Below are 26,157 nucleotides of genomic sequence, written 5' to 3' on the forward strand. Positions count from 1 at the left end.
GGCTTTGGGGTGATTGTTTTTCTTCTTTATACCCTCATGTATTCTCCATAGTAAACATGCAATCATTTAAAAATGAGAGAGAAAAATAAACACTCTTTTAGATGATGACATTTCACATTTTAAAAATCTCCACGGGGTTGACGTTTCCCCCGTGGGACTCTACACTGCTTCGAAATGCTGAAAGTTTCCATCTAATGAACCGAAAGTTTGAAAGCAGGAGCAAACTCTGCCTCCTCCTTCCTCTCCTCCCATCCACGTAGGTTGAGTCTGGTTTTCCGGGGCACCGCCCGTCGGTCCAGCCCCACACTGCTCATTCCCCCGCTTCAATGCCCTCCCTCTGAATCTCATAGTTTTCTTTCACTCATCTGTTTCTTGGGGACTATCCTTTCAAAGTCACTAAAACAAACATTCGCTGAACAGCTCCTCCAGGCCAGGCTCTTTGCTAGATTCTTGGAGAGTTTTACTTCAGACCAGACGGGAGTCCTGACAGTAAAAGTGGTGCTTCCCACCTCCTGGGCACTGCCTGGGGCTGGGCAAACTGAGGAAGAGCCAATCAGTGGGCACCAGTGACGAAGTTCTGCACTCAGGCTCCTCCCACCACCCAATCTCACCCTCTCAACTGCCTGGTCCCCTAAAGAGGCCACACTCATCTTGTCACCAGGGTGGTTCCTAACAGCCACCACCTCCAGTCTCCAATGCTCCATTCCATCCCCACACTCTACTGGAATCATCTTTCTAAAATGTAAGTCTGATTATCTGCTTAACCCTGCTTAAAGCCCCTCCATGCCCCTCACACCCACCCTCTTTCCCCACCACTGCTGCTCCTGAGAAAAATTCCAAACTCTTTAATGTGGCTGTGTCATCGGCCCTTAGTAACCTTGCAGCCCCATTGGCCATCCCTCACTTGCTTACATTTTTATGTAATTACTCCATGAGCTTTGGTGGAGCACTTTCTGTGTCAGGCACCATGTTGGGTGCAGGGAGTTGGCCATGAAGAAAGACACACCCTAGCTCGTTTGGCTCAGTGGATAGAGCATCAGCCGGCAGACTGAAGGGTCCGGGATTTGATTCCAGTCAAGGACACATGTCCAGGTTGTGGGCTCTATCCTCAGTAGGGGTGTGCAGGAGGCAGCCAATCAATGATTCTCTCTCATCATTAATTCTCTCTCTCTCTCTCCCTCTCCCTTCCTCTCTGAAGTCAATAAAATATATTTTTTAATTTAAAATTAAAAAAGACACACCTAGGCCTGGAAGCCAGCCTTCACTAGCGGCTTTCTGTCCTGGCTCCTCAGAGTGTGACAGGTGGACCAGCGGCATCACCATCACCTGGGAGCAGAATCTCTGACCTTCCCCTGATTTACTGAATGGAAAGAGTAGTTCGATTCTCAGGTGACTTCCCAGGCATGTCCAAGTCTGAGAAGCCCTGTTGTTCCTCACTCTCACCTGCTACCTCCTCACTGAAGGCAATGGCAAGTGGCATCACAAACTCAATTAAGCATTCCAACAGCCTGGGGTACTCTGCCCTTCCCTTGGCCTAGCTCCCACCTACCCTTCAGTTTCTGCATGGACTTCCTGTCTGCAAGGACGACTTCCTTCCCTAACCTCCTAAGCTGGGGGTAAGTAACTCCCCTATGTGGTGTCACTATCAAGACACTATGCCTCGCCCCACCGGCGTGGCTCAGTGGTTGAGCGTCAGCCTATGAACCAGGTCATGGTTCGATTCCCAGTCAGGGCACATGCCTGGGTTTCCGGCTCGATCCCCAGTGGGGGGCATACAGGAGGCAGCCAATCAATGGTTCTCTCCCATCACTGATGTTTCTATCTCTCTCTCACTCTCCCTTTCTCTCTGAAATCAATAAAAATATTTCAAATAAATGGTCCTTTTTAAAAAAAACAAAAACAGACACTATGGCTCTGTCCTGTGGATGCTGCCCCCACCCCTGCAAATGCTATAAGAGTAGAAGCTGCGTCTCTCTTGCCAAAACCACATTCCTGGCAGCAAGCCTAGTGTCTGACATAGTAGGTCAATAAAACGCTGTTTAAAAAAAAAAAAAAAGCAGAGCCCTGATTAGTGTGCTTAGTGGTTAGAGCATCAGCCTGTGCAGATTCAATCCCCAGCCCCAGTAGAGCCCTTTCCCCAAGCTGGCATGTGACTCTCAGTGAGCCCACTCAGTCAACCTCCAGGGATGGAAGGGATGCTGACTCTTTGTAGAACTCAGCTGAACCTACTGACTTACACACACAGGCAACGTCTACTGAAGAACAGAACTTCGTACACCGGAGTCACCTTCAGTGCGTGAGATTCAATGAGACCTTCATCCTGGAGGCAGCTGAGGAAAGAGCAAATTCCCTTTTCTCATCTTATACTCCCTCGGGGGCAGATGCTCACTGAAGGCAGTGGCAAGTGAAATCACTAACTCTATTTAAATTATGTTTCCTTCTCTCTCCCCTTTTGTGCCAAACACATATCGTTGAATTTGAGCAAGATAAATGCACAGTCTGATGAAGCTTGAAACCTCCACAGCAAAATAGAAAGGCAAAAATTCTTTTGGTGATACACCTATCCAATTAGTATTGTGTGTGGTGGGGAAATTCACACCATCCAGTACGCAAAGCTGCTGGTGTGGAAAACCTTTAACATTCCATCAACTGGTCAGAGCTATCACCCTCGGCCGTGTTCCCCAGAGTGGAAGGACTGGCGTGGCTTTCACCGTCTTTCACCTCATTCCTCTTATGCTGACTAGCGGGGTAGGTCGCTACACCCACCGGCTGAAAGAGTGAGATGGAGCAAGGCAACCTCTCTACCATGAAACCGACAGGAACAACTTCTTGGATTTTTGGATGCCCAGAGCTGATCTCCAGACCAGCATCTGTCCAGGTGAGCAACCAAACCTGCCTCCTCCAACACGCCAGACTGAAAGCAAGCCCTGGGTCCTTCCACATCAAAGCAGCACGTGCCCTCTCCTTTCCAGAGCAAAACACGTCACTTTGAATGCCACCGAAATAAACACATATCCCCCTGTGCCACTGGGACCGCTCTGGAAATGTTCTATTGAACCTATGACTTACCATCCAATCCTGTATATAAGGGACAGGATTCTTTACCAACAAAACCGCGTTGTTAAAACAAAGCGCGATTGGACGCCTCTGCAGTCCTGCTGCGGCCCTGTGCCCACGCTGCATACTTCTAACACAGCTCCTCTCCATTCTCCTCGGAAAAGCAAGCTTTATCCTTGTGCATGGGGACTGACCTCGAGCTTCTTTAACATACTTTGTGGAAGTAGCCAAAACAATACAAATTAACGATGCACTGTGAATATCAACACTGTCTATAATGGAAAACTGAGGTCACTAGGAGAACAAAATTGTATTCAGAAACTCTTAACTGGGCACCTGCTGGTGTTACCTGCTGTGCCAAGTGCTGTGAAGGGTAGATACAAAGATGAACCACACAGAGTTTCTGTCCCATCTCTTCCCTTCCCCCTGGAAGGTATATAGTCTACAAAGTGCCTTAAGCCAGCAATTCGCCATAAATAAACCAACAAGAGAAACACTAACTCTGGGCAGGAAGTTGATTACGATTGGCTAGTGACTCGTTCAAATGTTCCCAGGAGAAAGAGTCTGACTCATCAATTCATTTTTCCCAACACACACAATGGGTTCAAGTAACAGCATCTAGCTGCTGGGAGAGAAGAAAACCCAAGACAGCAACAGAGGAAGCGAGATATTTTACTATGCCAAGCACATTAAGACATGGTTCAGAATGGTCTGAATACTCACTGTTCTTCTTGTACATCAAAATTTCAAAGGAATTCATCTCATAGTTCTCAAATGTTTGCCGCACCTTTTCAATTGTATCTTTATCAGTCAGCTCCCCGTACATAAAACTGCAAATCAACAAAAGAGCTCAAGTTAGATTAGCAAATATTTCTTATTCTACCAGCATATATTAAATATCTGTTCTATACCTAGCACTGTGCTCTGTAGTACACACACACACACACACACACACACACACACACACACAGAAAACATTCAAAAAGGATTTATTAATTCAACTGTGATCAAGACTCCATCACTATTCCCCAAAATAAACAGACTCATAAGAAAGACACACTGGAGAAGAGTAGATCAGAAAACAGTATGACAACACATAAGGAATCAGGCAACACAGAACAATCACAGAGCACTCTCTGAGTGGTCAGAGGAGGCCTCCCAGAGGTAAGGGCAAAGGAGATCTAAAGAGAAAGTGGAAATTAGCAAGGAAAGAACATTCCAGGCAACAAGTGAGCATGTGCAAAGGCACAGAGATGAGAGTGAGGTTAACTCTGGAACTGAGTGCAGTTCAGTCCAGGGTGACTGGAATATAGACCATGAGGGGAAATGTGCAGCAGATGACACAAAGAGGTAAGCACAGCCCGGTCATGGAGGAGAGCATGGCCTTAGAAGCCATGAGTAATTTAAACTTCATCCTGAAAGAACTCTTAGGAAAGATGCAGAGGAAATTGACCACAGACTTTTCTTCTTCTAATTCACAATAAAAATAAATACAAGTTTGGGGGGGGGGGGGGAGAATCACAAAAGGTCTCCAATCAAATAAGAAAAGAGATGCAATTTGATGTTCTAAACATTAAGACAGAGTTAAAGAACCAGAAGATTCAGCCACTAATCCATGCAGCTGTTTTCCTACCCTCTGCCCCCTCAAAAGAAGAGGGGAAGCATTGAGTTAAAAAATTGATGATGAAATCCTACAAATTCTCACTCCTTCCTGCTCACGTTTAGAGAAAAGTAGACGAAGCGGGTAAAGCAACAGCATGGGGAAAATTAGAGAAAACTCCTAGAGGGCAGAAACTCCTGCCTACTCGTACTGGTTCTCCGCAGAGGCAGAAACTCTGCCAGAACTTTCCATTTTCCTGGTCCCCACTAACTATGGTCTAAAGAGGAGGGTTTGTCCCTCCAGGGACAGGATACACCCCAACGAGGCAGAGCGAGCCACGGCACAGGACATTAACAAAATGAAAGAGACGAAAAGCTATTTCTCAATGGAGCTGGAAAAGCCAGTCTTCTGACAAAGGCTCCCCATAGATGCAGGGACCATCTATCCTGCCCACCCCAGGCCTTCAGGCAACAATAACAAAGACAGCAACACTCAGCCCCCGAGTCTCAGGGAAGGTGGAAGCAGTGGCGTGGGTTCCTAAACAAGGCACTCCCCGTCTTCTAAAATTGTGCGTACCACATGCGAATCTAACTGGTTCTTGATGACTTGCTGCATCGTAGCATTTCAGAGCTAAGAAGAACCTCAGAGGATATGGAGTGCAAGTCCTGAACCACCAAGTCGGGCGCCATGCTTAGCTTGATCCTGGAGCGTCCTTGGGCTTACTGCGGGCTCCTGTGAGGAAAGTGTCCTAGCTGTGGACTTTATGAATCCGTGTCACCTTGATTATGTCCTTTCCCAGCCCAGAGAGAGCTGTTATTACCTGTGGTTCCCCTAAGCCTAGCTCTTGGTCTTTGGGTGTGCTCTTCATCTATAAACCAGCTTGTTGAATTATCTTTAAAAAAGAATAGATCCAGACTGAATTAGCCCTGCCAAGAACAAGAGGATTCCTCCGAGGGGCTAACAACTTCAGCTCTATGACCATTTTATTTAGCCGGTTGTTCAGAGGAAGCTTTGTGAGCTTCCTCCCACTTTCTCCGAGTTAATTTGCTAGATAAGTGACCTCCATTTAAGTGATGCGATGCCGGCTCTAAATGCCGGCAATTTACTTCACAAGATTAAACAAATGCCCGTAGAATGGAGTCTTCAAATAAACGAAGGCCCATAATGACACCCAGCTTTCATTCTCTGATGATGTACTTTCTTAAGCTGTAGTGTAAGATGCCTTTTCCTGGGCATTCTACTTCAGATGCCTGCAATGCAAGAATTAAGCGAAAGAGACTCCTAGCGGCGAGGAGTACTGGTATAGCTGGCACGAGGTAGGTTTACCTTATTTCTGGAGAAGGGACAGCTTCAGGAAGGGATAGCTTCAGGGAGCTTCTTAGGATCGTACGGTATGTTTGTTTTTTGAAGTTGGCTAAATGAGCAAATTTACCTGATTTTCTTAAAGTATCTGATTATAACCAATAAGAAGCAAGAAAGGGAAGGAAAGGCCGCTCAAGTCCCACGAGAAAGTGAAGCTAACTCTCCCAATTAGTTCTGATGGCATATGTGCACATGCAGATGTGGATCTAGACATAGACACGCAAGAGGATGAAAGCATACCACGACTGTAAGAGGATTCTATTGTATTTACTTAAGAGTTATAATTTCTTACTCTTTGAGCATTGGGCATGGGGGATCTTAAACTTTCTATTTCCCAGTCCCCAAAACCTAAAGTTTAAGAAAATAATAATATTTTCAAAACATTTCATACTTTTCACCAAACTAGTTGCTTGGCTGACTTCCTAGCATGAAAATGCATCATCTCTGAAAACCAAAAACGATGCCTGGGTCACAGCGTTTTCCCCGCTTCGTAGATGAGATTGTTTCTTGAGTTGGAAGGATTAGGAAAATGATTCCGCTTCTTGCAAACACACTGAAGGCAGAGGACTCAGGAAAAAGAGGGGAGTGAGAGGAGCCTACGGCTGTGCTGAGCCCAGCCCTGCCAGGGCTCGCTCTGCAGGGAAATGCAAGGCAGGAGGCAGGATCCGTGTTCCACTCAACACCTTAAAGACACTTTGAAAGAGCTGTGCTAACACCACTGCCCAAAGGTGCTGCTTGGTAAGGAACCCTGTCCAATACACAAGCTGAACAGTTAGCACCATGTGCCTCTGCCTTTGAGTTAGGGATCAGAGAGAGCTGTAACAAGAACTGGAAGGCAACAAAATATGGGTTCTCTTCTCTTTTTCTGATGCAAAGCTCTATGATCAAGGCACTTGTTTCCAACACCGTATTCTCTAAAATAGCCATAAATCCTAAAAATTAATCATCTAAAATTTCATTTCATTTTATTTAATCTTCTAACTTTCACATCCAGTTTTATCTAAAACCTTATCAATTTCTGAGTTCACATTTTATAGATAAAATGATTTTTCTGAGTTTTTCTAGGTTCCCCTCCCCCCTCCCACCCCCAATCTTACTGACTGGGAGTTCAGCAGTTGTGGGACTTCGGCAGTTTAAGTCTTTGATTTTCCCAATACAGTGTGTGACATGGAGATGATATTGCCATAAATATTCCTGAATAAACACTGAATGAGAGAAAGGTAATTCCCACCCTGAGTAAGCCATTTTCTTTTTCCAAAAGATGCTCTGATAGGCTGTCCAACAGAACAGGCCCAATGATAAATACCTGCAGGTACTGCTTTTTTGCATAACTTCTGCCCTGTGATAGCCAGAGAGCTTGCAAAATCCATCATTGCTGTACACGATAGGCCAATCCACTATCTGCGCGTTCCCCAACACAAAATTAGTGTCTGTTAAAAAAAAAGAAGAAAAGGGCACATTACTTGCGATTCAATGAGGACATAAATAATGTCAGCCATACCAGGTAACTTTGCTTCCATCCATAATAGTCTCTTGAATAAGAAATTGACTCTTCAAGGAATCCAAAAGAACAGTGATTTAGAGTGAATCATCTGAATGCAATTGCTAAGGTTACTATACCCCAAGAAGAAGTTAGCAAAGGAAACATGGTTCATCAACTAACCAACCAACAGATCCTGTAGCAATCCAGGGATTCCCAAGAGACATTTTCCAGTCTGAATTTTTTATCTCAATGAAAGTATTCTGGTAATATGAAACAAGAAAGATACCAAGATAATTTCTCTGGGCTCCATCCAGCATCTTCAGCTTGTCAGTCTTTGGGCCAGAAGCTACAAATTGACCTCCGTGACCCTGATTAACATTTGCCCATCCTTGGAGGTTTGATTTCTGGTCAGGGCACACAGCTAGGTTGAAGTTTTGATACCCAGTCAGGGTGCATACAGGAGCCAACCAATCATTGTTTCTCTCTCACATTGATCTCTCTCTCTCTCCCTCCCCCACCCCCACCCCTCCTTCCCTTCCTTTCTCTCTAAAAATCAATAAAAATATATCCTGGGTGAGGATTTTTTAAGTGAGTAAAAATTTAAAATTCAGCATAAATATTAGAAGATAAAAAAGGAATAAAAGATAAGAAACATAAGAAAAAAATAAGACTTAGAAGGTCAATCCAAGAGGATCAACATGCAACCTAATAAAAACAACAGAAAGAATATGGGAGAAGGCCAGAAGACTTTTTAAAATTTTTAAACAATCAAATGTGAGGATAGAATAATGATATTTTCAAGTATGCAAAGACCCAGGTAATTTATTTTCCAGATATCCTTTCTTGAAGAGTTACTTGAGAATGTATATCGGCAAAAATGTGAAAGTAAAGGAAGAAAGAAGACAGCAAGGGAAGTAGGGGAAAATGGCTCCAAGTGTAGAAAGCAGGGGGAACTAATAGAAATCAGTCCATACACAATGGTTCAGAGAACAGACGTTTCGGAAGGGAGTTATATAGGAATAAACAACATAAAAATTCAATAAAGGTATATACTTTGGAGGGCAGGAAAAGAAATTAGAAGCATCAAAAAAAAAAGCTGTGCAAGAAAGGAAATCAAAATACACTATGTCACATTATTGTCATAATTATAAACATCTTAATTTCCAACTTTTAAAACCAGCATAGTCAAGCATGGAATATCTAATTAGTAAGTATCTGAATATAACCTCATCAATTCTGACACTGTAAAAATACAAATGATAAGCTTAGAGAAATAAAAGAGAACAATCATGAGGTGGTATCTAGAGTTGCTATGATAAGGTATTAATATTTTACTTAAAATTGCAAAAATAACCAATAAGGGAGCAATATAATCTTAGGAGGTAGAAATTAAATAAAGTGAGCTAAAACCTCAGCTAAATTAACAGAAGCCACGAGATATCTAAAATTAATAAATCTAGAAATAGTTGTGATGCATGTTATTTAGAGACATGGAAGAAACTGTAAGAAGAAACAGCTAAAATTAGAACATGTGGTCTTTGGTTAGCAGAATGGGCAAAGGGACAAGGTATAGGATGTCTGTTTCCTTTATAAGCTCTTCAGTTTGACTTTTTAACCATGAGCAAATATTACTTTCATAAAAGTAGGTATATTCTTAATTTTTAATGAATTTAATCAGAAAAAATTAAGTTATTGATTAAATTTTTCATTTACTAAAAAAAAAATAAAACCAGGATATATTTCAGGTTCCAGATATTATTGTAATTTCTCATGAAATATTCTGTTGATCCTTTAAAGGTATTCATCATTCCTCAAGCATTCCCACTGTCCCTGAGGTGCATATTCACCTACAGTTTTATTGGAGAGGAAGCAGGTAAGCCCACTAGCATTTTCCTTGACTTTAGAAAGGAACCAAAAAGATAGGAAGTGCTGCAAGAATAGAATCATCAGCCTATTGACCATCCACTCAGAGGATTTCTCATCATAGAATTTAAAATTCCAAAGCAGTTTATCTACTGCTAACCCAAGCAAGAAATGAGAGCTTGCAGGGAGCAAGATCCCATGATGTGACAGAAGGTCTAGGCATTCCCTCGTTATCCAAGGACTTGAGCCAACAGAAGAAAGAATTCTAGTCCCAGTCAGAAAGCCATCTGTCTCCAACAGGAAAGAAATTCATCCTGGCCCACCTGCCATAGCCCATACATGTGACCCCCCCACTCTGCTCGGCTGGAAAGGGGGCATATTCTGGATTGCCTTCAACTTATGAACTACAAATAATTGACCTGAAAATTACCTTCCAGAACACAAGATGATACAAGATCAGAGACACCCATACAGATGTCGTAATGTCATATATAGCATCAGGAACTAAGGGATTCCACATAAGCTATATTCCACATATTACTGAGAATGGGTAGCATTTATTGATATTTACTTTGTGTCAGGCTCTGTACTAAGTACTTTATTATATATTAAGATTTTTTTAAGCTTTACAACAACCTTTATGAGGGGGTATTACTTAACTGAATGTAGTGTCATGGATTTCATTTATTCATGAAGAAACTGAGCTTCTGAGGAATAGAGCAGATGAGAGTGGGGGTTGAACTTGGATCTGTCTCGCTTCAAAATCCATGCTTTTAACCATATGTTACAGATTCTCCTTCGTATCCCATTTCAAATACTACAATCAGACCATTTCTATGAAAATCTTTGTAACACCTAATATTTATGTGCCTTCCTATAGAAACACTAAGTATAATAAGATCTTTCATTGATGAGTCAACATTCCCAGTATTGTCATCATATATTATGACTTAGCTTATGATACACAAGGATGCCCTCAGGAAATACTGACATGGGTAGGAGTAATGGTTTCCTCCTATAAATGCTTGGCCTCTCCTGTCAGTCTTTTTTTTTTTTTTTTAATATATTTTATTGCTTCTTTTTTACAGGGAGGAAGGGAGAGAAATAGAGAGTTAGAAACATCAATGAGCGAGAAACATCGATCAGCTGCCTCCTGCACACTCCCTCCTAGGGATGTGCCCGCAACCAAGGTACATGCCCTTGACCGGAATCGAACCCGGGATCCTTGAGTTCGCAGGCCGATGCTCTAGCCACTGAGCCAAACTGGTTAGGGCTCCTGTCAGTCTTTGCAAGGTTTTGTCTCTTCCTTCACTTACAAACTATAGTCTCTTCTTAAAATTTAGTATTCCTATAACAGTCCTGCTTCCACACAGTGACAGGAGAGGAGGAGGGACAGGATTGGAGGAGGAGAGGGGAGAATTTGTGCCTGGATCCCCATTTGAGACTCAGGGGTGGAAGAGAACACCCATCAGCAACTCAAAGGTGCTGCACAGCAAACCTGGCTGTGTTAGCACCACTGAGCCTCCCTCAGCTCCCATGGGGTCTGCAAAGAACCCAGAAGCTCCCTACTGCCCTGCTACTGCTGCTGCTGAAGTTGCATGAACAGATAGATGGTTATCACAGTGGAGTAAGGTGAACAAAGGCCATGTCTTATCAAACCGCCCAAGGCAAGGATCAACTTGGGGGTTCAGGCAAATATCAGAGGTGAGCTGCAGCACCAGTGAGAGCCTGGATTATCAAGTTACAGAGAAGGGGGGGGGGGGGAGAGAGGATATGTGTAGGATTGGGACAGGACACCAAGTTCTTTTCAAAGAATGGAGCACAGGTTCACCAGCTGCACCCTTGAGCCCATAGATCAGTTGCTCACCGAGTGACCAGCACGCCAGGGCTATTGCTAAAGACCCAAGAAACTAGAGGGAAGAAATAAAGCTTTGCATCTGGAGACCTGAGGCCCCAGAGGCTAGGCTAAGTGCTTGCCTCCACCCCACACACCATCTTGGAGAGAAGCAAGGGGATGGGTAGAATTGGCATCTGAACCCAAGAGAGACCCAAAAAGATTATTTAAAATGGAAGACCTTGAGATACCACTAACTGGGCAGTTCAGAGCCCACCATACCTAGTCTCCCCTTGCTGTTTAGTGAGGTGGGACTTTTTAAAGGAGAGAAGATCCGTTAAGTAAAATAAAGAAGTGAATCTAGGTGGATCTGAGTCCAATTTGCCAGTGGCCTACTGTGAAGCACCAAGCCTGCCACCAAATTCACATTGCCTACACTGAACAAGTCCCTCCCACATTGTTGAGTAAGATGTGTGGGTTCAACCTGGCTGCCCTCGCTGTGATTTACTGGCTCTCATCTCAAAGTTCCCTGTGTCTCCAGCCTTTGATGCAAATGAGTCAGCGTCTCCCGCCTCCCTCTGATCCTTTCTACCCCCTGAGGGTCTTTAGCTGCAAAGAGTGTGTGCAATCAAATGTAAGGTTTCCTAAATTCAACCTCCCTCAGCCCACACACAGTTTTCCTCCTCGTAGGATAAAACAAACATTTCTCTGAAAATTGGAAAGACTCCCCCCCCCCCCCCCCCCCCCCGCTCCCCCATAAAGCTTCTTCAGCTGATAGGGCATGAGCCAGGCTACGCTGCAGTAGTCAGATGTGTCAAAATCATTCCAAACCTACCATTTGCCCATAAAACATAACCCAGAGATATTCTAAAAAGAAATTATTAGAAAATAGCTTTCCATCCTAATTACCACAAATAGCAAAGGAGAAACTAACCAAAGCAATGACTTAGAAAAGTGACTCGGTTTGGGCAATTACACAGATAAAAGCTACATTCAGCAGGCGGTTGACACAACCCTGGTTATTCAGGGGGCTACAGTAAAGACTCCACAATGTGCTTCTAATAACTTCAGATAGTTTTACTTGCAAGAGAATCCTTTGCAATGTTATAGATTCCTAAGGGTATCAGTGCTTTTACAAAAAGCAAATTGGAGTAAAAAAAAATATATTTGCCTTTATTTTAGGAAAATAATAGAAAACAATAGAAAAATAATGATGGAGATAAAGGAAGAGAACAAGAGGTTTGTCTCTGAGCAGTAAACAAAGACCAGGAAACAACAGTTTGATGTGCCTGAACCTAAATAAAATCTTTTCCAGAAGTTAATTTTTTAATAAACAAAAGGACAGACAAAGGTTTGGTCGTTTGGGGGAGAAAGGAGGATAGGATGAAAAATCAGAAGCATAGTCAATACAGTACACCTAAATGAAACACCTAGAATCTTAATTATCAGCAAGTCACTTTGTGGCTCCATTGTGTTTTTTCAACAGTAAAATTCCATGAAAATCAGTCTTGTAAAGTGTCAAGGGCCCAATCTTTGCACAATACAAACTGAACTCCTTAGAGATTCAATAGTTATTTGCTTTGTCTCTGATTTTAATATCCTACTGAAATACATTTTTTTTATTAAGCCGGTAAATTACAAAAGAGAGATTTCAATTTGAAAAGCACACTCAAATGCTGCATTTACTGGGCATTTATCCCTAAGTGCACGGTTTCCAAAACATGACCTCCATCTTCATTAGGCATCAAATTAAAGGATTTTGAAACAGTAAAAACAGGTTTCACAAGCAGTATGGAAGAGAATGAGACTATACATGAAATTGTGTTAGAAATGCAGAGACTTTTTTATAGTAAACTAGAGGCCCAGTGCACAAAAATTTGTGCACTGGGGGGGGGGGGCATTCCTCAGCCTGGCCTGTGCCCTCTACAGTCTGGGACCCCTTGGGGGATGACCACCTGCTGGCTTAGGCCCGCTCCCTGGGGGGATTGGGCCTAAGCTGGCAGTCAGACATCCCTCTGGCAGCCCGGGAGCCCCCGGGGGATGTCCACTTGCCAGCGGAGAGCAGGCCTAAGCTGCAGTTGGACATCCTTAGAGCTGCTGAGGAGGCGGGAGAGGCTCCCACCACCACCGCTGTACTGGCAGCCGTCAGCCTGGCTTGTGGCTGAGCAGAGCTCCCCCTGTGGGAGCACACAGACCACCAGGGGGCAGCTCCTGCATTGAGCGTCTGCCCCCTGGTGGTCAGTGTGTGTCATGGTGACCAGTCATTCCCAGTTGTTCTGCTGTTAGGGTCAATTTGCATATTACCCTTTTATTATATAGGATAGAGGCCTGGTGCATGGGTGGGAACCAGCTGGTTTGCCCTGAAGGGTGTCCCGGATCTGGGTGGGGGTCCTGCTGGGGTGCCTGGCCAGCCTGGGTGAGTGGCTGATGGCTGTTTGCAGGCTGGCCACAGCCCCTTCAGGGTAGGGGTCACCCCTGGGGTGCCTGGCCAGCCTGGGTGAGGAGCTGATGGCTGTTTGCAGGCTGGCCACAGCCCCTTCAGGGTAGGGGTCGCCCCTGGGGTGCCTGGCCAGCCTGGATGAGAGGCTTATGGCCTTTTGCAGGCTGGCCAAACCCCCTAGCGGGGACCCTCATCCCATGAGGGTGTGGCCATCCTGGGTGAGTGGCTGATGGCTGTTTACAGGCTGGCCACAGCCCCTTCAGGGTAGGGGTCACCCCTGGGGTGCCTGGCCAGCCTGCATGAGAGGCTTATGGCCTTTTGCAGGCTGGCCAAGCCCCCTAGCGGGGACCCTCATCCCATGAGGGTGTGGCCATCCTGGGTGAAGGGTTTATGGCTGTTTGCAGGCTGGCCACAGCCACTTCAGGGTGAGGGTTCCTGCTGGGGTGCCTGGCCAGCCTGGGTGAGGGGCTGATGGCTGTTTGCAGGCTGACCACAGCCCCTTCAGGGTGGGGGCTCCTGCTGGGGTGCCCGGCCAGTCTGGGTGAGGGGCTGATGGCTGTTTGCAGGCTGGCCAAGCCCCCCAGCAGGGACCCTCACCCCATGAGGGTGTGGCCATCCTGGGTAAGGGGCTGATGGCTGTTTGCAGGCTGGCCACGGCCCCCAGCCACCCAAGCTCCCAGTGGAGGCTGGCTGGAAGCAGGTATCTGGGATTTATTTGTCTTCTATAATTGAAACTTTGTTGCCTTGAGCGGAGGCCACAGCCGGCCAGGGCAGACGGAAAGCTTGGCTTCCTTCATCACCAGGGCAACCAAGCCTCCTGTTTGCTCCAGCTCCATGGCTGCCAGCCGCCATCTTGGTTGGGTTAATTTGCATGCAGTCACTCTGATTGGCTGGTGGGCGTGGCTTGGGGCATAGCGAAGGTGCAGTCAATTTTCATGTTTCTCTTTTATTAGATGATATTTCACTTCATAAAGGAGAGGGATCAGCGATATGTTAAATTACTGTTGGGAAATATTTATTTGTGTGATCACTTGCTAAAAAGTAGTGCAATAAGTTAATTAATAATTATTCTCATTTTATAGTAATAATACTGCCTTAATGTATATCTGTGTATTTTATAGGTACTTTGAACAAAACTCTTAAACCATTATTGAATAACGCCAAAAATATCATTCCCAGAACTCAAAAAAAAATATGACTCAAAGTAAGCAAGTAAAAATATTAAAGAGTACTGGAAAAAAGATTTTTTCAGTTAGTTTTACATTTGCCTCCTCTGTTATTTTAAAATGTCGTGGTAAACGGCTCAGTAAGGATAGGGTGGAAGAAAGGGAATCTAAGAGCAGCTTAGTGTAACACAACACATATCTGAGCATCTACTTTGTCTCAGACATGGCAGGAATGCAGGGGACACATGTGTCTATTTGAAAGTTTTGTCCAACTTCCCATCTAGCTTTAGCTTCCCCAGTCTACATAGCACATAACTCCACATCAGCTCCCTAACCAAGTACAGTGGGGCCTTGACTTACAAGTGTCCCGACTAACGAGTTTTTCGAGATATGAGCCGTCTCTTGGTCGATTTTTTGCTTTGGGTTGTGAGCTAAAATTCGGGTTACGAGCCAGCTTCAGATACCCCACCGCTAGTTGGCGCAGCAAACACCACATCAGCCCAGCATCACGTGTCTCACTCGTTCACTTTATGATTTGACATACAAGTAATTTGAGTTACGAGCTCCGTCATGGAACGAATTAAACTCGTAAGTCAAGGCCCCACTGCATCTGATTCTATAGGCAGAGGCCTGACAAGAAGACAATGGCACACAGAGATAGATAATTAGAGGAGTGTTATTAACAAAGGCATCAGTGAGGTACTGGCAGTAGTGTGCTGGTTACTGACTTGGGGGTGGGAGCCCTGATTTATAGCAATTGCCAATTTCCAAGGTGCAAATACTTCCATCACGGCAGATTTCAAGTTACCAAGGTGAGGTCTCCAAGCCAGAAATATGCAAGAGATGTGCATGATCAAATCTTGACAGGCAATTCCAGCCAGCTCAGCTGGCCCCAGCACACCACTGAGGGAAACCTCAGGGATAGTGCAGTACCCCAGGGTTAATAACAGTTGGAAACTTTAAGCCACCTAAAACTATCCAAACCCAAGGAAAGCAAGGTGGAGATGTAGACTTTATTCAAGGGGAAAAAAGCTAGGCTATTATGACATCTCAAGGTGGTAGACCTCACAAGTTAAAGCCAGCCAGGAGCCAGAAACCATGGGAGACTATTGACAAAATCCATATAGGTCAGCCTCCCGAGATGCAGAGCAGGTTGGAAAAGAAAAGGGATGCTCAACGTCACTAGCTATAATGGAAATGCTTATCAAAACCACAATGAGATACCACCTTACACCTGTTAAAATGACTATTATCAATAAGATAAGCAATAACAAATGTTGGAGAGGATGTGGAAAAAGGGAACACTTGTAACACTGAAGGTGCAAATGCAAATTGGTGCTGCCTCTATGGAAAACAGTGTGGCTATTCCTCAAAGAATTAAGAACAGAGCTGCCATATGACCTAACAATCCTTCTTCTGGATATCTACCAGAAAAATTTGAAAACACTTTTTCATAAAGATATCTATATCCCGAGTTCATTGCAGCACTATTCACAATAGCCAAGACATGGAAATAACCTAAGTGTCCTTGGATGGATGATTGGATAAACAAATGTGGTACATATATACAATGGAATACTATAAATCTTGAGGATACCATGCTAAGTGAAATAAGTCAGATAGAAAAGGATAAGAACCATATTATTTTATTCATATGTGGGATATAAAACAACAACAAATGAACAAATAAAACAAACAAACTCACAGACACAGACAACAGTATGGTAGTTACCAGAGGAGAAGAGAGTAGGGGAAAGATGAAGAGGGTAAAAGGGATCAAATATATGGTGATAAGAAACTAGACTTTGGGTGGTGAGCACACAATGGAATATACAAATGATGTATTATAAAATTGTATGCTTGAAACTTATATAATGTTATTAACCAATGTTACACCAGTAAATTTAATTTTAAGAAAAGAAAGTGGCTCTAAGGAGGAAACATGATATGTAGTACATCGGGCCACGTAGAGGCTCAAAGCACAAATGCAATAGCAGCATAGAACTCTAATCCAGTCAATCCCTATAATGTTGAGAGAAAACAAAAATAAATAAAATAAAAACTTAAAAATGCATTTAGATGAAATAAATATAGTCTTGTCATTCAAATTAACTCATTTTCTCCCATGACTGTGAAGGTCTAGTCTAAAATAGGTTTTCCAAATTCACTCTTCATGGAAATAAAAAGTTAAGCAGGAAATAAACATCGGTAAAACTTGTGAATATATTATCATCCTGCAAATGCTGAGTCCACTCTGAGAATGCCAGTGGAGGATGCCTATGCTAGTGTTTTAAGGGAAAGGGGAGGTAATAAGAGGCTATTCCTCTTCTTTCCAGAAGCATCTTATGTCACTGAAGAACCTTTCCAAAGCTATGACAAACAATGGTTTTGAGGCACTCTCGGTTAACAGTACATTAATAATTACAGGATTGACTCAATTAACTTCAGAACATCCGTTTTATGCAACATAGGACTAATCAAAAAGTTGTCATTTTAATTTACACAATGAACAATCTTAGGATGAGTTAAGCAAATTGATTCTGATTATTGACATAACTCTATTAACACCCAATCAGAAGAGTTTTAAGTAATTCTGTCACTACCAGGAGTGCATGTCTGCTATAGCAGAGACCGTGAAACTGAGGGAGATATTGAAGGTGTCCCGACGGCACTCTGTTCCCCGAGGCAACACTTGCATAGAGAACACGCAGAGCATCCAACAAATCCCAGCATCCAGGATACGCTGGAAACTCACAGTGGGTGAGCACCCAAGTCAGCAGCCAAAGAAGGCATAGCCCAGAGGAATGAGACTTGTTTAAAGTCTCAGAACAAAATTTCACACATTCTGCAATGGCCTTCTTTAATCTGACTTAAGGGATCTGGTCACCCCACAGCCAACCTCACACAAAAAGAAATGGCTAGAAAATCTAAGAATAATTTTGGGTGAGGAGTTTATAAGGAGAAATTGTGTAGCATGTGTTGAGTCACCATAACGTCTCTTCAATCTTTGGAGAGGTTTATAACATATATTGGTCTTCATCGTGGATTTCTCCTTGAGAAATCACAATGTCTCACTCACTTTGGTATTCCTGGTCCCTCACAAAGGACCGGACACACAGAGGTCCACCGTGCTTGTGAAACTGAACTGCAAGCTAGCCTTTGCTTTGCATTTTAATTTGTCTTTGATTTTTTTTATTCCTCCATGAAATCTGTGCCTTTCGTTCAGTGATTTTTGTTTTATTTCTTCCACTAAAATAAACATAAATCATTCACTTCCTAGTTCCTTCCCACTTCCAGCTCTAATTCTTACATAATCTTTGTCCCCAGGGTTTACTGCTTCTAGGTTTAATAAAATGAGTCTCTGAAACGCACACACACACACACACACACACACACACATACACACTGCATATGACCTTTGTGCTCAATTCTAAGTGTGCAAGTCTTTTACGTCATTTATCATCATGTGTGAGTTCACATGTGAGAACTTTGCAACACACAGGAGATACCAATGCGTCCCAAAAGACAAGAGCAAGTTTTATTTTCATTTCATTTTGATCATGTGCTCACTACTAACATAACCCTAAATAACCCCGTTTCATTACTAGCCTGCTTGGGCAATGTCACTATTGAAAACAAAAAAAGAGGAGAAAACACCAAGTGTTGGCAAGGATGTGGAGTGACAAGAACCCTCACACGCTGTTGGTGGGAATGTAAATTGATACCAACCCTTCGGAAAATTGTTTGGCAGCCTCCACTGCAGTTAAACATATGCCTCTAGGCATATATCCAATACATGCCCACATATCCCAAAAGACGTGTGCAAGAATGTTTGCAGCAACATTAATAGCACAACACTTGAAACAACCCACATGTTGTTGGAAGAGGTCACTGAGAGGATGTGATCTGCCGGTTGACTCTTGAGCTGGACCCAGGCAATCAGAGGCTCCTCAGCCCCTGCCCTGACGTTGAAATGTATGTTCTGCCCATGGTTCCCACAGTGGGACCTATTTCAAGGACACAGCCTTGAGAAAGTAAAGTGTTGTTGAGACCATCTGGACAGATACGTGAATGAACCAAGTTAAGGCATCTGGGAAAACTTTGGAAATTCTGGTAGGTGGGGCGGAGATCTACCCATCTGCAGCCTCGTTTGAAAGCTCCCTTGTTCACTGAGTCTGCCACCTATCATTCTGGAGTGGTCTGCCTCTTTCTTCAGTCTCTCCTTGCCTGCCGTGTACAGGGGCCAGTTTGCAAGCAAACACGTGTCCATCAAGAGCATTCAGAATGGATGAATGACATGTGTGTTATAGTCATACCATCAAGTACTATACAGCAGTGACAACGACATGACAGGACACACAGCAACATGGGTGAATCTCCAACTGAAGTCCTGTGTATAGAAAGCTCAAAAACACACCAAATGAACTCCAGTGCTCAGAACTGCAAAACAAGGTGGCAAAATGATGAGGAAATGCAAGTGATCACCTTAAAATCAGGAGATGGTCCCCTTTGGAGAGCAAGGGACTTGAGATCAGGGAGCATCCCGGGAGTGTCTGGAGAGTTGATGAGATTCCATTTCTTGACATCAGTGGTGACAGCACAGTATTTATTTTATACCAACGCGTTAAGCTGTACCAAACTATTTTATGTGTCTTTCTACTGTGGTATTAAGTAATTTTTAAAGGGTTAAAAATGGAAAGAAGAATCAAGACAACTGTTAACAAATTTTTAAAAAAAGGAAATGATTTTCGGGTGGAAAAGGGAGTGGGCTAGGTCAGTTTCATTCCACTGCCCTCAAATGAGTGGTAGCTGTACAATGGTAGATTGGGTGAGACCACACAGTAACAACAATAAGAACAGGAAGGGGAGAAGGAAGTAGAAGAGAGGAAAACAGCAGAAAAGATGAGAGGAGAGAAGAGGAGAGGAGAGGGGAGGGGAGGGGAGGGGAGGGGAGGGGAGGGGAGGGGAGGGGAGGGGAGGGGAGGGGAGGGGAGGGGAGAGGAGAGGAGAAGAGGGGAGGGGAGAGGAGAAGAGGGGAGGGGAGGGGAGGGGAGAGGAGAGGAGAAGAGGGGAGGGGAGGGGAGGGGAGGGGAAGGGAGGGGAGGGGAGGGGAGGGGAGGGGAGGGGAGGGGAGGGGAGGGGAGGGGAGGGGAGGGGAGGGGAGGGGAGGGGAGGGAGGGAGGGGAAGTAGTTCACAGCTATGGTTTCTTGAAAACCAGAACATTCCTTGTTAATAGAGTGAGTGTCCCACCACAGAAGCTAGTCAAGCATAGGCTAGCTAAGCACTGGGAGGAATGTTCTGAAAAAGATTCAAACACTGGAAAAGAACTTGTAAATGAATGTCCTTTCAGAGCTAAAGTTCTATGATTCTTACTCACCAGTTACAGGTGTGGCCACTTAAAGAGAAAGAAAAAAAAACAAACCCTGGTCCAAATATCTTAAATCTACAAAGCAGACACTCACTTTGCAAAAAGGGTTCGTTTCAATAAAGAACTAAAGTATATTTTAAATGTTTGTTTCCAAGCCATTAACTATCTAACCAAAAATAAAGGGGAGGGAAGAATGAGGGACTTCAAGGTAACGCTGAAGGACCCAGTGCCAAAGGAAGCCCCATCATAAATGAAGAGCTTGTGTCGGAAAAAAGGAGCCAGAGTTTCAATTTCCGCACACATTCCTCAAATGCTTCTATTTTTTAATGATATTTTAATAAAACAGATGAATATCATAAAAATCATGGAGTTTGGGGTTTATGTGAAATCACAAGACTTCGTCCTCTCAATCCCCCAGCTAATATCAGCCAATAGATTAAACTTTCAGACACTTTCGAAGAAAGACAGCGAGCCTGGGCTGAAGGTTATCTTAGAACATATTCCAAGAAAAAACAAACTCCTTCAAGTGGGTCATAATCCAGATGATCATCTATTCTTCTTTCAGCGTAAGAATGGATTTTAACAAGTTTTGTTTTATAAACATTCCCGTGGCTCTACACATCTGTGAGGAGACACAACACTACCCCATGGCTCTCATCCTGTTTGCTAACTAATTATATCAACAACCTGAACCAACTTAACACTATGCAAAAACACAGCTGATTTAGCAATCTGTAAATTATACATGTACATAAATCTGGACCCAAATGTGCTGCGCCTCACTCCTGCTAATGTGCATGGATTCTTACTGGCACCTACAACTGTTTGATATAGGTTTCCGAGTACTAAAGCATATGCTCTCCTCAAATGGGACCACTTAGGGTAATATTTTTGTAGTTTCCTGGCACTGAGGTCTGCCAGCCTTCCTAAGCCAGATCTCCTATTTGCTTCAGCAAGCATTCAGAAAAGTAAGTGCCTGAAGATTTAAGCAACAATCAAAAAATATACTGGACTTTCCAATAAGAATCTGACGAGAAGCAGGCTGGCTCTGTGTCAACAAAGTCAACATAAAGATTTGAAACGATGGGCAATATGACTCTACACAAAATCAAATCAAATCTGGCCCGTTCCTGCTGACTACTTACAACTACTCAATTAAGAGATAATTATCAAATCTCTTCAAATGGTATTCCAAATGTATCCAAGAAGGTTAAACTGGATTCTAGTCACATCAAGACCAGTAAACACCTTTAAAATGTGGATTTTTTTAAATCCAATGTCAAGCCAGGAAACGTTGTGGAACAAGGGTAAGATCCTTGGACCAAGACTCACTAGAATGTAACTTACCCAGTTACATTCTCTCTGTATCCCCAGTGTTCCATGAGTATCTCAATAAATCTTTGTGGAATGAATGAGCCAGTCACAATTGCTGAATAGTCCCTGAGCTGCCTTTTACTGCCATTTCTAATGCTCCCTCTTCCTAACTAAGCATAAGTAAATTATTTAACCTGAGGATTCTTAGTTCCTGAAAATCTGGAATGGAAACACTGCACCTCCTTTGCTGTCTTATGAGGATCAAAGGTAATATTTTATGAAAAGTGACTTAATATTTCATAACGGGCACACGAATGTTATCCTGCCAAACCATTGGCAAAGGTAAAACTACCGCCCTCCCTGGAAACAGAATTAGCTTCTCCTTTGCCCTGTTATTCTGTTTGGATGTGGTAGCATGGCCGTTAGCCAAAATGGATGTTGTTCTTGTTGTTATAACATTTTATTTCATCTCCACTGGGAAATTACGCTTCTCTAGAGAAAACAATGGTAATACAAGGAAGGTCATCGCGTGGTGTACCCTAAGGAGCGTGACACAGGGGTCAAGAGGCTTAGGGCCTCATCAGTTCTGCCCTTAATTATTTGAGGAAAAGCTGTGCTTCAGTTTTTTCATCTATACAATGATGGGGAGGGAGGACAGACTCGATCCAAGGTTTGTCTTACCCTACAGTTCTAAGATATTCCAGACACCAGATATTCAAATGCCCCAAAACAAAGTCAGTTCTGTTATCCATTAGCATATAATGAGAACAGTGTTTTTGAGGATGAGGAAAACAGTTCCACAGCCGAAGTCATAATGTCTGAGCAACAATGATGCTACAACAAAAGATGAATGCTATCCTCAAAGAACACCCACCTCAGGCACTATATGCCTGCCACCTTGAATGTCACTCAATATTCATAGGACTCAGTTTTCTGGTCTTTAAAAGAGAAGCAAAAATGCTGCATAAAACCACTGGGAGAAAATACCTAAAAAAAACAGTGATCAAAAAGTAGTGCTATTTAAAGGTAAAATGCTATTTAAAAGACTGTAATGCCCAAAACAAGGCCGGTGGATTTTAGAAGACAATCAATATTTATAAATAGACCTTTTCCATCACAATAAAATAATACAATGCATGTAGATATTGTGGTATTTCCAAGAGTCCGCTTTTTTTTTTTTTCTCTTTGTGTTCAGGAGATATTATGAAAGAGATCACTACAAATTTAAATTCCACATTTCAAGATCAGAATCTTTTTCTCTGAAATAATACATAATATTGAAAGTTCATCCACCTCTCCCAACATGTTTATGTTTTTGCTGTGGATGCTGTATGGTTGGTTGGTTAATTGAAGTCAAGCTTTTGGAAGCGGTGCTGAAATTAAAGTGCCGGTACTAATAATGCCCCCAGCTAGTTATTCTATTGCGGTTCTACATATGCTTACAGAGGGGAAAGGTTAGTCTAAGATCCACTAAACTAGAAGATATTCTCCCTTCTCCGCTTCAGGGTTGTTTTCAATTGTGGTATCAGCTTCAGGACTCTTTTTTGAAATTTTTATTTTATTGCGGTATTAGCTCCAGGATTCTTAAGTTCCTCCTACCAAGCCCAAGGAACCTTGTGACTATTACATGCAAGAATCCTTACTGCTCTCTCCATTCAAAAACATAACATGGTGTACATTAGCTACAGCGTTTCCCCTCTCACTTAAAGGACTCTGCCTCTTCACAAAATAATAATAATAATAATAAATAAAATGAAATTGTCATTGATACTTATGAGAAAGTTGATGTCTCTGGCAAGGGGGTCCCCAAATCTGCAAGACTGCCTCCATACCCCCTCACAGGCCAATAACAATAGCCGTCACAGTACGTTAAACTCTTAAACAGTGATTTTATGTTAAAACCTATGAACACCTCCAGCATTTTTATGGCAGCGGAGTTTGTTGTGGCTGTTCCTACAGTAATTGGAACCTCCTTGCATCCCCAGGTAATGGCTGTGCCCTTGCTCTAAAAGCCACCTTAGTTTGCGTCAGGAAGACCTTAAAAGAAAAGGGAACTGACCAGAAACTCTTCAACAATCTTCTTCATAAGCCGCACATAATAAATGGCCATTCATTCCTAAGAAGTACTGAACACATGATGATTTGCTACCCTCGTTACGTTTTTTATTATAAGATAAACTTAAATCACTTTGGAATTTAAGAGTCGTTCTTAGTAGCATAAGTCACTTTTCATGCCCTCCCCCCAAATCCCTAACTAAATCCAAAGAGAAGCCAGTAGCTTTAACACCAGCTCCTTAAGGCTCTGAAGCCAAGATATTTACACGTTTTTAAAAGCCATTTCCTGAGTGAGCGCTTCGGGTCCTCCTGATGAACGTCATGTCTCTGAGAGAAGGTCCAGCAGCCTGTGAAGGGCTTTGTATCTGGGGCTGCTCGCCTCTCCTTTGCACCTCCCAGCTGCCCTGCTCCTATTTGCTCTGCAAGCCGTTTAGCCTGGGGGGGCTCCGCTGCCCTGAGTCCTGGGGGCATTTGAAATGCTTCCTTTCCAGCCCCAGCCCCAGCTCCGGGACTCTCAACCCCCGCCCTCCAGGCTACTGTCCCTCTAAATGCCCCGGGAGGGAGGGAGAGGGGCGGGGGGCATCGGTTTACTGGGTAATGGCGATCTACAGGCTTGGGGAGTTTGGGAATTTGTAGGTGAGCAAGATGTCTGGGCATTAAACACTGCTGTGTTTGGAGGAGAGGATCTAAGACAGATTCGTACCTGTGACCACTTAGCCAGCTCAGCACCTGTGCCCGCCACTTCCCGCCCGAGTCCAGGAAATTCTGCCCCTCCTGGCCTTCGCTTCACCTACAAGGGGGTGGGTGGCTCGGTGAAGAGGTGGAATCGGGCAGCCTGCTGCATGCACATCCCTAAGTCCCCGCGCCCCCACACCTCGGACTTCTCTGCCTGTCCAGATGGAAGGTGGACGCGGCCGGAGCTGCCCGACCCCACAGCTGGCTCCCCCGGTGGGGAGGCGACGCCGCGGGGAGCAGCAGCCGGCGCCCCGAGAGCCTTCGCGGAGGGTGGGCTGTACTCCTGGGGCGTCCAGCTTCCCATCACTTTTCCCCGTACTTTGCTCACCAGCTGCCACGCTCCCTGGAGAGGACCAAGAAGGCGGGAGAAAGGCCCACAAGGCACCCCCGGGACACCTCTCCTCCTGGGATGGGGACCCATCAGACGCCGCCCCGCCTGCCCACCTCTCCCAGCCTCCGGGCTGCCCGGCGCCCGTGCCGCGGCTCCCAGCGCAGCTCCGGGCTCTGCTGCATCCAGGGCGCCGAGCAGCGGGAGGCGGCTGCAATAAAGGCGCGGGTGAGAAGCCGGGTACCTGGACCCCGAAGGCACCTCTTACCATTGGACCGCCGGACGATGTTCTCCAGAAACGTGTTCTGCGGGGCCACCAGTCCCCTCCTGCCCCCGGCCATGGTCATCCTCCCGGCGGCTCGGGGTCTCGGGGCTTCCCGGCGCGGCTGCTCACGGCAGCAGGAAGCGGGGCCCGGGGCCCGCGTGCGCTCCCGGCTCGAAGCGCCCCATGCGCCCCGCAGGGATCCGGGCGGGCAGGGGCGGCGGCTCCCTCCCGCGGCCACCCTCGCGCCCACTTCGCGCCTGCCTCCCTGCGGCCCGCCTCGCCGCGCACTCGCTCGGGGCTCGCCTCTCCGCAGCCGCCTCCGGGTGGGCGGAGGGAGCCCGGCGCCCGGGTCGGCGGCGCCCCCTACCGGGCGCGCGCCCCGCGGGCCTGCGGGAGACGGAGCGGGGTCTCGCGGCGGGCGGGAGGCGGCGACCCGCGGCGGGTCGGCGCCGGGTTGGCAGCGCCACCCTCTGGGCACAGCCGGGAATTGCGTTCAGTGCGCTTTGGGCTGGGTGGCGGGAGGGCAGCTTAAGCCCTTGGAAACCTTGGAGGCTCCTGGAACACCTTCTTCTCCCCCTGGGGTTTCTTTGCCTCCTTGTGGAAGCGGCCCCTCCTTGATGCTGAAGCCAGTGTTGCGCCAGTGGTTCATGACGTCGTATTGCAGGCGGTTAGACTTGCAGAGTGACTAACGGATGGAGCTCCAGAAGCTCAGTCTTGGGCTGTTTCTAAATAGAACCAAAAGCCAATGTAGGCTCTGGACGTTTGATAAATTTGCTAACTGCCTGACCTGATTTCCACTTTTATCCAAAGAATATTTTACCCAAAAGCCAAGAAAACATAGGAATATGCACATAACTTTTTTTTAGCTGAAGCACAAGCTGTTATGATCAGTGTGTAAGGTTAGAAAACAAGAACCAACTGTCTGACATCAAAACGCTGGGCTTGTCTCTAAGGGCAAATATTTGGGGTGAGGGGTAGGGCGCGGTGGGGGAGAGAGGGGGCCAACTTCCCAAACAGTTAACAATTAAGAACCGGAACCTTGGCTTGAAGGATGGTCCACACTGCACAGGATGAGGTGCTGGTCTTCACACCTGCCCCGGGTCTAAGGAAGGATTACATGGACCAAAAGTTTCTGGGAAGGAGCCATTGTTCACTGATTCGGAGAGATTTCTACCTGTACATAGTCTTTACCTGTCCCTTTACTATCCATTTCCAGTGGATGTGGCCAGAGACTGAGTCTATGCCCCACAAAAGGAATGAGTCCCTAGGTTTTTAGTTCATTCCAG

The 26,157-nt window shown here is 44.9% G+C and overlaps 1 protein-coding gene across 1 annotated transcript in view; it reads right to left on the reverse strand.

Moving 5' to 3' along the window:
- Nucleotides 1–25,187, reverse strand: part of KCNH1 (potassium voltage-gated channel subfamily H member 1) — a 255,884-nt gene extending 230,697 nt beyond the window's left edge. The window contains exons 1-3 of the mRNA XM_036343690.1: nt 24,875–25,187; nt 7,326–7,449; nt 3,781–3,887 (exon numbers count right to left, since the gene is read on the reverse strand). Of these exons, the coding sequence (XP_036199583.1) occupies nt 3,781–3,887; nt 7,326–7,449; nt 24,875–24,953 (310 nt within the window). The 5' untranslated portion in view covers nt 24,954–25,187. The remainder of the gene's footprint in view (nt 1–3,780; nt 3,888–7,325; nt 7,450–24,874) is intronic.
- Between the last annotated feature and the right edge of the window lie 970 nt (nt 25,188–26,157).

This window comes from Myotis myotis, unplaced genomic scaffold (genome assembly GCF_014108235.1).
Source record: "Myotis myotis isolate mMyoMyo1 unplaced genomic scaffold, mMyoMyo1.p scaffold_m19_p_18, whole genome shotgun sequence".
Taxonomy (NCBI): domain Eukaryota; kingdom Metazoa; phylum Chordata; class Mammalia; order Chiroptera; family Vespertilionidae; genus Myotis; species Myotis myotis.